The 13,353-nt window shown below is 46.8% G+C and overlaps 1 protein-coding gene across 3 annotated transcripts in view; it reads left to right on the top strand.

The window, feature by feature from the left end:
- The window catches only part of KATNB1 (katanin regulatory subunit B1), a 36,898-nt gene extending 23,545 nt beyond the window's left edge, over positions 1–13,353 (top strand). For all 3 annotated transcript variants that reach the window (XM_070760648.1, XM_070760650.1, XM_070760649.1), the window contains 5 exons: positions 2,071–2,220; positions 7,088–7,164; positions 8,273–8,347; positions 11,128–11,244; positions 12,600–13,353. In XM_070760648.1, coding sequence (XP_070616749.1) covers positions 2,071–2,220; positions 7,088–7,164; positions 8,273–8,347; positions 11,128–11,244; positions 12,600–12,732 — 552 coding nt within the window. In that variant the 3' untranslated portion in view covers positions 12,733–13,353. The remainder of the gene's footprint in view (positions 1–2,070; positions 2,221–7,087; positions 7,165–8,272; positions 8,348–11,127; positions 11,245–12,599) is intronic.

Below are 13,353 nucleotides of genomic sequence, written 5' to 3'. Positions count from 1 at the left end.
AATATAGTGTCTGAGCGGCAGTGCCTTCGGGACTGGACGGCACAGAAATATTAATTAAATAAATAAATAAACAAACAAACTAATAAACAAATAAAAAACCCACCCTGTTTTGACTCAGAGAATTTCAAAATAAAATACTGTACGGTGTGTCTATAAGAGTGAGCTCATAATAGGGCAACTCTATCAATATCAAAATGCCACTTAAATAGTTGAGCTAGTTTCAAACTAGATTTTGATTTTTTATCTCTCTTCCTTCCTCTCTTTTTTCTATCTGTTTCTCTCTCTTCCTCTCTCTCTCCTTCCCTCTCACTCTTTCCCTCTCTGCTTCTGGGCAGGTTTGGAAAACTCTGAGTTGATGATGATTTTTAAGTGAGCGATTGCTCACTGCTCAGCTTAGAGGGAACTATGCTGGTGGGTGAAATGAAGACTCAGATTGTTGGGGGCAAGAGGTTGATTCTGTTAAACCACTTAGAGAGAAATGTAAAAGCACTGTGAAGCATCATATGAATGGAATAGAATAGAATTCTTTATTGGTCAAGTGTGATTGGACACACAAGGAATTTGTCTTGGTGCAGTGAGACAAATGTATGTACACTAAGACAAATGTGTCTTTGTCTCAGTGTACGTAAAAGAAAAAGATACATTTGTCAAGAATCATGTGGTACAATACTTAATAATTGTCATAAGGATCAAATAAGCAATGAAGAAACAATCAATATTAATTAAAAAATTTAAGATACAAGCAACAAGTTACAGTCACACAGTCCTAAGTGTGAGGAAATGGGTGAGAGGAATGATGAGAAAACACTAGTACTAATAGTAAAAAGTTTGACAGTGTTGAGGGAATTATTTGTTTAGCAGAGTGAGGGCGTTCGGGAAAAAACTTTTTCTTGTGTCTAGTTGTCTTGGTATATAAGTCTAAGTGATATTGCTATTTAGGGTGCAAACAGTAAACTATTAACAGTAAAATAAGTGAACCAGTGAAATATTAATATTTAGAAAGCAACCTAGAAAGGAGGAGAAATTTCCTGATAGTAAAGGCGATTAATTGGGGACGGCCTTCCCTCCAGAAGTTGTCTTTAATGCTGGAAGCTTTCAAAGAAGAGATTGGACAGGCATTTGTCTGAAATGGTATAGGGCAGGGGTAGGCAAAGTTGGCTCTTCTTTGACATGTGGACTTAAGACCCAGAATTCCCGAGCTAGCATGATTGGCTCGGGAATTCTGGGAGTTGAAGTCCACCAGTCATAGAAGAGCCAACTTTGCCTACCCCTGGTATAGGGCCTGGATGGCGAACCTATGGCACACATGCCAGAGGTGGCGTGTAAACTATTGCCAGCTGCTCTTCTGGTTTGTGGCATAGACATCATACTGGCCAGCTAGAGCGCTGAAAAACCGCCTCAAAAAGGGCCCCCAAACAGCCAAAAACCAGGCCCTTTGGGGAGCCATTTTGGGGACCAAAAACTGCTAGGAAATTGCCAGAAAAATGGCCAAAACTAGCCAAAAAACAGGCATGCATGCATTGGCCAGGTGATCTTCCAGTGCTCCGGCCCATGCGCAAGCACACACATGCACGCATGTTCCGTCTGGGCACTCAGTGCCAGAAAGGTTCGCCATCACTGGTAGAGGGTTTCCTGCTTGTGCAGGGGGGGTAGACTAGAAGACCTCCAAGGTCCCTTCCAAACTCTCTTATTTTGTTACTCCCTTGTCCTGAAAGTGGGCGGCTGAGGGATAGAAAGCCCCCGAGGAAGAAAGAGGCAACTTTGTGGTCCAGAGCCGCATCCATTCTTAGGAATGTCTCTTAAAACAGTGTATTTTCTGGGTAGTGTTCTTATTTATATTGACCGCCAGGAGGTGGTAGGTGACCAACTTGTCCTATTTTACCTGGTAACAGAACCAGAGGGATTTTTTTTCCCTTGGCAACTTGCATCGTCCTCCTTCATTGCTTTGTTCCTAAGCTGCAATCCTGTTGCCTCCAAAGAAGGAGGCTCTTTTGGTTCATGACTGCTAGGAAGCGAGGTCCTTTGCAAGCCTTCAGGCTCCCCTCCCGCCTTTTGTCTCTCTGCTTGCAGGCCGTGAAGAACCAGGGCCTGGCGGAAATTGTGGACGAGGAGGCCATGTCCCAGATCCGGAAGGGCCACGAGACCATGTGTGTGGTGCTGACCAGTCGCCATAAGAATCTCGACACTGTGAGAGCGGTGTGGAGTACGGGGGACATCAAGGTATGCCTGGAGGCTGGGCGGGTGAGGGCTTCTCTGGCCTGGGTCTCAAGCTTTGACCGTTGTACAGGACTCCAGCATTCTATCACTAGATGGGTCAATTTCCCCATTATTTATTTATTTATTTAGTGTATGACAGTGAGGGTGAACCTTTTTTCCCATGAGTGCCAAAAGTGCATGTACGTGCGCAATCGTGCATACATGAGTGCCCACACCCATAATTCAATGCCTGGGAAGGGTGAAAACGGCCTCCCCCTCACTCTGGGGGCTAGAAATGGCCCATTTCCCAACTTCTGGTGGACCCGGTAGACTTGTTTTTCACCCTCCCCAGGCTCTAGAGGCTTCCCTGGAGCCTGGAGAGGGCAAAAATGCCCTCTGCTATTCCCCCGAAGGCCCTCTGGAAGCCACAAATATCCTCCCAGAGCCTCCGTGTAAGCAGAAAATCAACTGGCCAGCATGCACATGCATGTTGGAGCTGAGCTAGGGCAATGACTTGTATGCCAGCAGCTGGTATGGTTAGTTGATCAAACAGAATCTCCTATTTCAGCACCGCAAAATCTAGTCCTAACTCGCATTCTTCTTGTTATTATCATTATTTAATACAGTGATTTTCAACCTTTTTTGAGCCGCGGCACATTTTTTACATTTACAAAATCCTGGGGCACACCACCAACTAAAATGACACTCTAAGACACTCTCCTCTCTTTTTCCATCCCTGCCTCCTCCCCCACTTGTGTGTGTGTGTGTGTGTGTGTGTACACACTCTTGAACCATTTCCAAAAACAGGTGAGGGCTGGGGGTTTTCTCTCTCTTATTCTTTGGGTGCTTTTTATCATATGCTTTAAATCAAGAGTCACTTCTCTCTCTCTCTTTTGTTTCTCTCTCTTTCCTCTCATTCTCTGCCTCAATCATTTTCTCATTTCTCTTTTTTCCTCCCCTTTTTGCTCATTTCTCTCTCTCCCTTCCTCTCCTTTTCTCTCTCTCTCTTGCTTTCTTTCTCTCTCTTTCTTGCTTTCTTTCTCTCTCACTCTTGTTTTCTCTTTCTCTTTTCTTTCTCTCTCTTGCTTTCTCTCTCTCTTTCTTTCTCTCTCTCGCTTTCTTTCTCTCTCTCTCTCACTCTCTCTTTCTCTCTCAGCAAAAAGTTGCGAGACTGGAACCTGAGCTTCCTTCTTCGCGGCACACCTGACCATGTCTCACGGCACACTAGTGTGCCACGGCACACTGGTTGAAAAACACTGATTTAATAGATTTGTATGCCACCCTTCTCCGAAAACTCAGGGCGGCTCACAGAATAAATATAGAAACAAAGCATACAAGACAAATGTAATACATTAAAAAACTACAGCTAAAACCCCAATGTATTACTCAATCAGACAATTTCAATCACATTCTTGAAAGAAGCAGCACAAATTCAGAATCCCTAAAATTTTGATCTCCTGTTTATTGTGATGCTCTTCTGCAGAAGAAGCTGCCTCTATGGATGTCTTCTCGGACCCCCCATTTTCTGCCTAAACCTAAGATCCTTCTGTTGTGGTTGGCTCTGGGCCAGCTCCTGCAACGGGGAATTTGGATGCTGGTTTAGGAGAGTCCTCAGGTTCCGAGAGACTTGTCTTACTGTCATCAGCTTCGGACAGTGAGGATTCCTTGCCATGGTCAGACGCTGGGGGAGAAAAAGAATCAGATAGAGAGATGGATGCAGCCAGCCCATTAGTTAATGACCCCATTAGTGGGTCATCGGAGAAGGAGGATCGGTGGATAGATGCCAGAATGCGCAGGCTCATGGCTAGAAGGGACCAACTGCGCAGGTATCGGAGATAAGGGAGAACACCTGTGGCTAATGGGGTTGCTGATAAATTACCAGCGTTGCAGAGAGTGCATGTGGGAGTTTATCCGTTTGGAAAAGGGCATGTCGTGTTTGCATGGTTCCTGGACTTTCACAGACTGTTTGGGATATTTCATAGCTAAGTAAATCTTGTGGATTCACTTGAAGAGGTTTGGCTGTGATGCTCTCACAGCTGCTCTTATCTGCTCTGTTTGTTTTTCTCTCTCACAGCTTTCAAGGACTGTTATCTGTGTGTGAGCTAATTTACTCAGTTTAAAGTCTGTGTACACAGCATTATTTTGGATAAATTGCTTTTCTGTTTACAACAGCGTGTGTGTTTGAATTTACATTTCTGACTTAATTGGGGCTTGTAACGTGAAGCCTGGCATAACACCTTCCTGGGTTTATTTATACATTTATTGGACTTTTATGCCAGCTATTCTACAGCTGTGCCTTTGGTGGGAAGCAGATCCCTTCCTGCTCACACTGAGTTGCCACAGTACAGAACTAACTTCATGGGAGCATTTTCACCTGTTTCTTCTGTAATCGCTAATGAACTTTAGGATTTCATTTCAGTTTCTTCTCTGACTATAATCTTAGTTACCATTTCTGGTTCCGTCAGGCTTTTGCACCAAAGATGTTATGTTCTACTCTTGCTTTTGACCTGTCGCGACAGGATTGGAACAGAGGGACTTGGCATGTTGCCACATGGGGAGATTGGTCCCAGTCAAACCCAACCTGCATATAGGCTGGAACTTACCGACCCCCAGATGACTTGGGCACAGGTGATCACAGATGCTAAGCAAGTTGACATTTAGCCTCTCAGGATCTGGAGTTTGGAAATCTTTCGATCTTCTGGTCAATATTGTCTTTGGTCTGGTGGTACATATGAATTTGGAAAATGGCTTATGGGAGTGACTCAATTTGGCCTTCCTGCCTCAGCCGCAGGATTTGCCCCCAGGTGAGTCCCTTCTGCCCAAAAGAGGACTCTTGTCATGCAAGTGAAGAGAGTCTCTGGAGCTCAGGGTTGAACTGTTGCGATCCTCGATCCTTGGTGTTTTCTGAGCTTGGTTGTTTTCTTGAAGACATCTCATTACCCAATCAGGTAACAGCATCACAGCTTGAAAAGTGGGGTTTGTTCTCATTTTATATGCAAAATACTCTATCAACGTGTGAGAGTTCATCAATTGGAATACACATGGTAACAGGTCAGCCAATGGGGACTGTTTGGCGACCCGGATGGCCCGGAGCCTGGGTGTGGCTTAGCTTGACCGTTACGTATAAAAGAGTTGGTTTGTCCTTGCATTATTGCCTCTGTATTCTATAGCTTCTGTGATTATATTGATTCTGTGCGTATGGATTCTGAGTTCTGATTCTGGCTTCTCCTGCATGGGTATTCTCTATAAAGAAGTTTCTTATATAAGTGAACACTGCTGAATTACTTACTTCTGGGGTGGTTGGATTGCTGCAAACCCTTCAACGTCTCATTGTACCATGTTTTGTGTTGTGAGACGCTCCGAGTCTCCGGAGAAGGGCAGCATACAAATCGAATAAATCTAATCTAATCTAATCTCATAGAAACATAGAAGATGGACTTGGCAGAAAAAGACCTCCTGGTCCATCTAGTCTGCCCTTATACTACTTCCTGTATTTTATCTTAGGATGGATCTATGTTTATCCCAGGCGTATTTAAATTCAGTTACTGTGGATTTACCAACCACGTCTGCTGAACGTTTGTTCCAAGCATCTACTACTATTTCAGTAAAGTAATATTTTCTCACATTGCTTCTGATGTTTTCCCCAATTTATCTCAGATTGTGGCCCCTTGTTCTTGTGTTCACTTTCCTATTAAAAACACTTTTCTCCTGGACCTTATTTAATCCTTTAACATATTTAAATGTTTCGATCATGTCCCTCCTTTTCCTTCTATCCTCCAGACTATACAGATTGAGTTCATGAAGTCTTTCCTGGTCAGTTTTATGCTTAAGGCCTTCCCCCATTTTTGTAGCCCGTCTTTGGACCCGTTCAATTTTATCCATATCTTTTTGTAGGTGAGGTCTCCAGAACTGAACACAGTATTCCAAATGGGGTCTCACCAGCGCTCTGCTTATTATACCTCTAGCTATGCAGCCAAGCATTCCCTATCCCCTGACCGCACTGTTCACCCATTTTGAGACTGTCAAAAATCACTACCCCTAAATCCTTCTCTTCTGAAGTTTTTGCTAACACAGAACTGCCAATACAATACTCAGATTGAGGATTCCTTTTGCCCAAGTGCATTATTTTACGTTTGGAAACATTAAACTGCAGTTTCCATTGCTTTGACCACTTATCTAGTAAAGCTAAATCATTTGCCATATTACAGATGCCTCCAGGAATATCACCCCTATTGCACACTTTAGAGTCATCAGCAAATAGGGAAACCTTCCCTACCAAACCTTCCCCTATGTCACTCACTAACATATTAAAAAGAATAGGACCCAGAACAGACCCTTGTGGCACACACATTTATTTAAGATGAGAGCAAGTCCCATTCTCTCAGGGTGCTGATGTTACGAAATGTTTCCAAGAAAACAGCCAAGCTCAGAGAGGAGCAAGGACCCCACAGCTTCAACGTCTGTTTGACCGAATAGATGCTGTTGATCTGTAGAAGCAAATCCAGTAGAGGGTGAAGGATGCTGGGACTTGTGGAGTCCCACTACGTCTGGAGTCCCACTACTCTCAGTTTTCACCTGCCTACCTACTAAGAGCCTCGGTGGTGCAGTGGTTAGAGCGCAGTACTGCAAGCTACTTCTGCTGATCACTGGCTGCCAGCAGTTTGGCAGATCAAATTTCACTAGGCTCAAGTTTGACTCAGCCTTCCATCCTTCCAAGGTTGGTCAAATGAGGACCCAGATTGCTGGGGGAAAGAGGCTTATCCTCTGTAAACTGCTTAGAGAGGGAGAGAGGGCTGGAAAGCACTGTGAACCGGTATATAAGTCTAAATGCTAATGCTATCACTGAGGTTCCTTGCCGTAATCTGATTCCACCACTGTGGTTTCTCCTCAGACTTCAGTAGACTCTGCTGTGGCCATCAATGACCTCTCGGTGGTGGTTGACCTTCTCAACATCGTAAACCAAAAGGCGTAAGTCTCAGTCTGCCTTTCTTCTGCTGGGCGGGGGGGGGGGGGGCGGCATTGGTTGGGCTGGCTGGGTTCTGGTGCCTGGATCCGAGTTTCCATTCACAGCCTGGAAACCCTGGAGGTCCCAGAGGATGAGCTGGTGTAGCGAGATGTGTGATTGCTCTCCTGGGCACCCACGTATAGGTCATTCCATGTCAAGTGGCCTGGGGCTCCCAGCTCGACCATCATGGATTTTGATGAAATTTGGTCACACATGTCCCCAATGAACATTGGTAGTGTTACACTTGCCAATGCAATACTTGCAGAGATATAGTTATTTGCATGGCCCCATATTGCAGCCTTTGCCAGGATGACTCTGAGGTTTCAGCAACTTTGAGACATAATATCTCTGGCAATACTTCGTTGAGAGAAATAAAACTTGACTATCTTGTATAACATGTTGTGTTCTATTAAACAAAATAATAAAAAACATTCTCATGAACGATCTCCATCTAGATAATGTGGACAAAGCCAAAAAGTTTGGCTTCTTATTTCTCTGGAAGGAAAAGTATGAGAAACATGAAACTTTGTGGATAATAATATAGCAACACAAGGATTTTGAATATAAAATTTTCAGCCCGATTTTACAAAAAAAGACCTTCCGGAAACTCTGTTATATCATTCTCATTAGAAAGGACATGTTTCAAACTTCCTAAGAATAGGGCTGATATTTCATCGCTGATATCTAAAGCCCTAAAAATAGGGACCGGTGTGTGCATGTTCACACCAAATTTCCTCAAAATCCATGATGGTTGTGCTGGGCACTTTTATGAAATCAGACCGCTTGACATAGAAGGACCCACATATTCTTCCTTGACCTGCCTGGCGGGACACATGGCCCCATAGATGGCTCAGGGCACAGAATGCTGTTCCTGAAGCCACGGCAGGCTTTCATTCGTGGTGGGGAGAAGAGAGTCTGCAGGCTGAAGGGGTGGGGGCAGTCTATCTCACCTTCTGCTGTCTTTGGCTGCTCCAGCCAAGACTTTGCCTCGGGCAGTCGGTCAGTCTCTGCCTGGGGACTCCAGAAGGGAAGGATGCTGTAAGTCCAGGGGAACCTCTCTCCTTTTCCCAGATCGCTTTGGAAATTGGACCTGTGCACGGTGGTCTTGCCACAAATAGAAAAGCTGCTGCAGAGCAAGTACGAAAGGTAACTTTCTTGGGGCCGTAAGATGACTTGGGCCAAGCCTGACGCAGCGGTGGGGAGGTCAGCTGGCTGCTTGAGGGCCGAGGTGAGAGGCAGCACAAGCCAAGGTGAAGCTTTGCATCAGGGGCATCCAACTGGACTTCACTGAGGGTCAGCTCAGCATCACTCATGTCGGGGGTCCCCATGGTGGCCTGAGGGCTCGGCCAGCGAACCTTGGAAGGCTGCAGAGGCTTCCGGCAACCCTCTGCCAGCAAAAGTGGAGCGAGGCCACACCAAGCTCCCTTTTCAAGGGCAGAAGATTTCAGGAAGCCCTCGCACCCTTCCAAGCTGCATTTTTGCCGGCAGAGGCACCACAGTGGAGGCCCTTTGCTGTGGGCCAGATCAAAGCACCCCAGGGGCCAGATCCGGCCCACAGGCCTTGAGCCAGACACTCTGCTTTACATCATCCCTGTAAATAAAATGTGGAGGCTTTACTCCACAATGGAAGGGCCGGCCCCTCTCGTTGCTACAAAGGAGCCAGGCTGCCTAATCCTTAATTTGATTGATTCCGATTTCTAGGCAGCTCTTTTCCAGAGACTCAGGGAGGCTTTCAACATAAAATATACATAAACACGACGCAGTAGAAGTTGAAGTTAAGACTAAACCAATTTAAATCTAAAAATCCATTAAACATACTAAAATCCAATTTTAACAAACCTAAAAACCCCTCTGATTAAAACCATTCAGTCACATTCATCCTTGACTCTGTCATAACATGGGCTGGAGCGGAATATCTGTGTTCAACAGCCCCAAGCCTGCCAGCAAAGATGTGTCTTCAGCATCTTCCCAAAGGCCAGGAGAGTGGGAACAGTGCGAATCCCTGGGAGGAGTTGTCTCCAAAGGGCCACCACAGAGAAGGCCCTTCCCCCAGGGGCCCCCAGCCAGCATTGCTTGGCTGCCAGGACCTGGAGAAGGTCGAATCTGTGGGCTCCGACCAGTCACTAGGATACATGAGACAAGATATTCAATTGTCTTTTTTCTGCTACACAGCTTTCCTCTCCTGATCAGGAGCCCTCTGGAGCCTAAGGCACCCCAGCTTTGCCCTTGTCTCCCCCCACATGCCTTTGCAAATCTCCGTCCTTCGGTTGCTCCCCATTTCCTTTGGAGAGGTCTTGGCTGCGCACACCAGTGCCAGCTGCCCAGTGTGGCTTCTTCGGCCTTTTGCTCAGTACCAGATAATTCGCAGGGACACTGAAGTGGCTTTGGGTTTATGAGTTGGAGGCTGCAGGCTGCAAAGGAGGCTGCAGATGCCTTAATGGCAGTCGTCATGGAAGGCCCTGATTGCCTACCGGTTCCTCTGCAGACTGATTAACTGGCCTTATTTTTTCCCTGTAAGCCTTTGATTAAACATTTTGTTAAAAGCTTTCTGAAAATCTGCCAGATAATTTTTAAGGCAGTTTTTGCAGATACTCAGCCAGAACCCAAAGGCCCTTTTCCAGATTGATGTTGCATGCAGATGTGCAGGTTACTTCATAACTACAAAGTTTTGACCAGGAAACACGAAGATCTTAGCCCAAGCTAAGTGCAAAAACACAGGAAGCATTCAGACAAATCAGTCCTCAGTACAGAGACAAACCAGGTTTGCCTTCCTTCAAATGACACAATTAAAAATGCTAAGAAGGACCAAATAGCAATAGCACTTAGACTTCTATGTTTTATTTATTTATTATTAAATGTATATTGCCTCCTATTCACCCAGGGTGACTCATGTCCCGCTTTACAGTCCCTTCTATGTGGTTGACAGAGTCAGCCTCTCGCCCCCAACAATCGGGGTCCTCATTGTACCTCAGAAGGATGGAAGGCTGAGTCAACATTGAACTGCCCAGGATCAAACTGCTGGCAATGAGCTGAATTAGCCTGCAATACTGCAATAAAAATCATCACCCACCACAGTTCAGTGAACACTAAGAGGACCCATCTTCTCCAGCAGCCAACACCCAGATAAGCAGGGATCTATATCAAGGAGAAAACCACACACACTTCAATGCTCTCACAGCAAGTTATTGTAAATACCGTATTTTTCTGTGTATAAGACGCACCTTGTTCCTCCCTAAAAGAGGCTGATAATTAGGGTGCGTCTTATATACTAAATGTAGCTTTTTTTTCCCCCAGCCCTAACCAGCTGCTAACAATCTTCCCAGCTCTTACCTTGCAGGCTCTTTCATTGTTTCTCTCTGCCGAGAATGTTTTCCAAGCCCTAAGTCTTTGCAGGAGTTTTTTCATTACTCTAACTTGCTCTGAGTAAGTTTCTTTCCAGTCCTAACCAGGTGCTAACAAAGCTATTACTGGCTTGCAAGCTCTTTCATTGTTACTCTCTCTGAATAATTTTTTTAAGCCCTTAACCAGGGGATAAAATGATGCGCTGAAGCTGACCAGACTTAAGGATGCTAGCCAGATGAATATCTGGTAAGCAGATTCTTTTCCCTATTTTCCTCCCCCAAAACTAAAGTGCATCTTATACTCTGAAAAATACGGTAGTCAGTTAGCAAACTCCACACTCACTGTTACCTAGTTGAGTAGTGAAACACCTGCCTACAGACAATCCAGATCAGGAAGCACCAAGGACACCACAGCCATCGATTTGTTAAAAACTCTTTCAAGAAAGTTCCGTCTGGTTTGTTCTCTTTGTGTCCCAAGAGCTTCGGTTCCTGCCCTGAAGGAAGAAGTGGGCAGCCCCCTGGAGACGCTGGAAGGAGGTCTTTTCACACTCTTTCTTCTCCCCAATCCTCTTTCTCTCGTGCCAGTTACGTTCAGACAGGCTGTGCGTCCCTGAAGCTCATTCTGCAAAGGTTTCTGCCTCTGATTACAGACATCCTCACTGCACCCCCATCGGTGGGAGTGGACATCTCCCGAGAAGAGAGGTAACGTTGCCTTCACTTCTCTCAGCCTTGGGATGCTGTAAACCTGCTGTAGTCCTGCCTTTCTCGGAACATAGCGAATTCCAAATTTAGGCTAGAAATGCACACGCGCTTTCCACTTTACCAGATGTTCTGCCAAGGTTGATTAGAGGCTTCTGATGGTGTCCAGTTCCTATTTTCTCCCTGCCCCCCCCCCAAAAACCCCCAAAATGGATTATTGTCCCCTTAACATTGGATGTGAAGTGCTATCAAACTTGACCGGCAGTTCCAAGTGGCTCAATTGCTCCCATATTCTTTTGCCTTTGTTGAATCTGTGTCCCCTTGAACCTGTTCAACATTATTTAGGGAGCAGAGCATCAGAAAGGCTGCCTTCCTGTGGGCAGGGTCTCCTCTGGGCCTTCCGCCTTCTGTTTGCTAATTGACCTGAGTGAGGTGGCATGCAGAGCCATATGTGCTGGCACGCAAGCCATTGCCCTAGCTCAGCTCCAGCGTGCATGTGCGCACCAACCAGCTGATTTTTTTGCTGAGAGGGTGTTTTTGGCTTCCAGGGAGCCTCTGGGGGGATGAGTGAGGGCTATTTTATCATCCCCCGGCTCCAGGGAAGCCTTTGGAGTCTGGGGAGGGCGAAACACAAGCCTACTGGGCCCACCAAAGTTGGGAAACAGGCCGTTTCTGGCCTCCAGAGGGCCTCCATGGGGCGGGAGGAGCTTTTTTCGCCCTCCCCAGTCATTGAATTATAGGTTTGGGCACTCGTGCATGTGCAATAGCACGCATGTTCTTTCGGGGGAGAGTTGTCTTTAGGAGGCTCTGTAGGTTCAACTGGCATTGCTGGCCCCGCCTACACATAGACAAGCACAGCTTTCCTGATTAATGATGAATGATACCGTTGCTTTGTTGATTCTTTGCTCCGAGCAGAAGTGGGCTGCTAAGGTGGAACGGTGACGTGTGCTCGCCCCTGTGGCTCTGAGTGCTAGCAGAGTCCAGCGCAATTATGCTACTGCACCTGGCCAGGTAGCGAAATTGCGCACGGACAAGCAGGGGCACCCGTCACCAAAGCTAACGGAGAGGTACCCAAATCGAACCTGGACAAGTAGCGAATTCACATGTGGACACGCAGTAGTGCCTGGGTTTCGGTGCTGCAACTCCCAGAATCCCCCAGCCAGCAAAGCTTCTCTCCCTGCCCAGGTGCAGTAGCACAATTGCGCTGGGCTCCGCTAGCACTCAGAGCCACGGGCGCGAGCATGCATTGCTGTCCCACCTTAGCAGCCCACCTCTGTCTCTGAGTGTGTCAAATAATTATATTGGAGCCTTGCGGAGTGGTGCCGCCCTTTCTGCCAGCTATTTCCTTCTTGTCCCAGGCTCCAGAAGTGCCACATGTGCTACAAGCAACTGAAAACCATCAGCGCTTTCATCAAGAACCGGTCTGGCCTGAGTGGCCGCCACGGCAGTGCCTTCCGGGAGCTGCACCTCCTGATGGCTGTCCTGGAGTGACCGCTGTGGCCAGGCTGCCTTTGCCTGCTGCTTTGCCCTCCAGCTCTGGAGATGCCGTCAGGGGAATTGTCTTCCGGGAGGCAGCTCTTCCACACTGCACCCAGACCAGCGCCTTATGGGACTTTAATCCAAAGCGGACTTTCCTGCTGTGGCCCCACTGACCTTCCTGCCACCTGTGCAGCTGCCTTCGGGGAGATTGCAGAGGGCGGGCGGCCTTCTGGCCAAAAGGCTTCCGTTGCCTCACATCCGTTTCCTGCCTGCCAACGATGGCGGTCAACTCCTGACTTGTGTCCAGCTCTCCAGCCATCTTGAATTGTGGGGGGACCAGTCGGGTCGCTGGTGTCGGTGATGGGGCTGCACCGGGACCTTTCCACTTGCCTTTCGGCCTGCAGAACCTCAGCCAGGATTTTCTGGTAATGGAGCCGTCGCTGGCTTTCTCCCCCTCCACCCACCCCTGGCAGAAAGTGTCTCAGCACTGAAGAGCAGAATGGACCTTTCCCTGCATTGTTGGAGCCAGCTGGTCATGCAATTGTAACTTATGACAAATTTTATTAAATGTTTGTAACTTGAACTTTGTGTGGCTGCATTCTGCAATTCAGAATAAATCCTCTTCCTTTATAA

Source organism: Erythrolamprus reginae, chromosome 9, assembly GCF_031021105.1.
Source record: "Erythrolamprus reginae isolate rEryReg1 chromosome 9, rEryReg1.hap1, whole genome shotgun sequence".
In the NCBI taxonomy this organism is placed as follows: Eukaryota; Metazoa; Chordata; class Lepidosauria; order Squamata; family Dipsadidae; genus Erythrolamprus; species Erythrolamprus reginae.
This window is presented reverse-complemented; position numbering and strand designations above follow the sequence as displayed.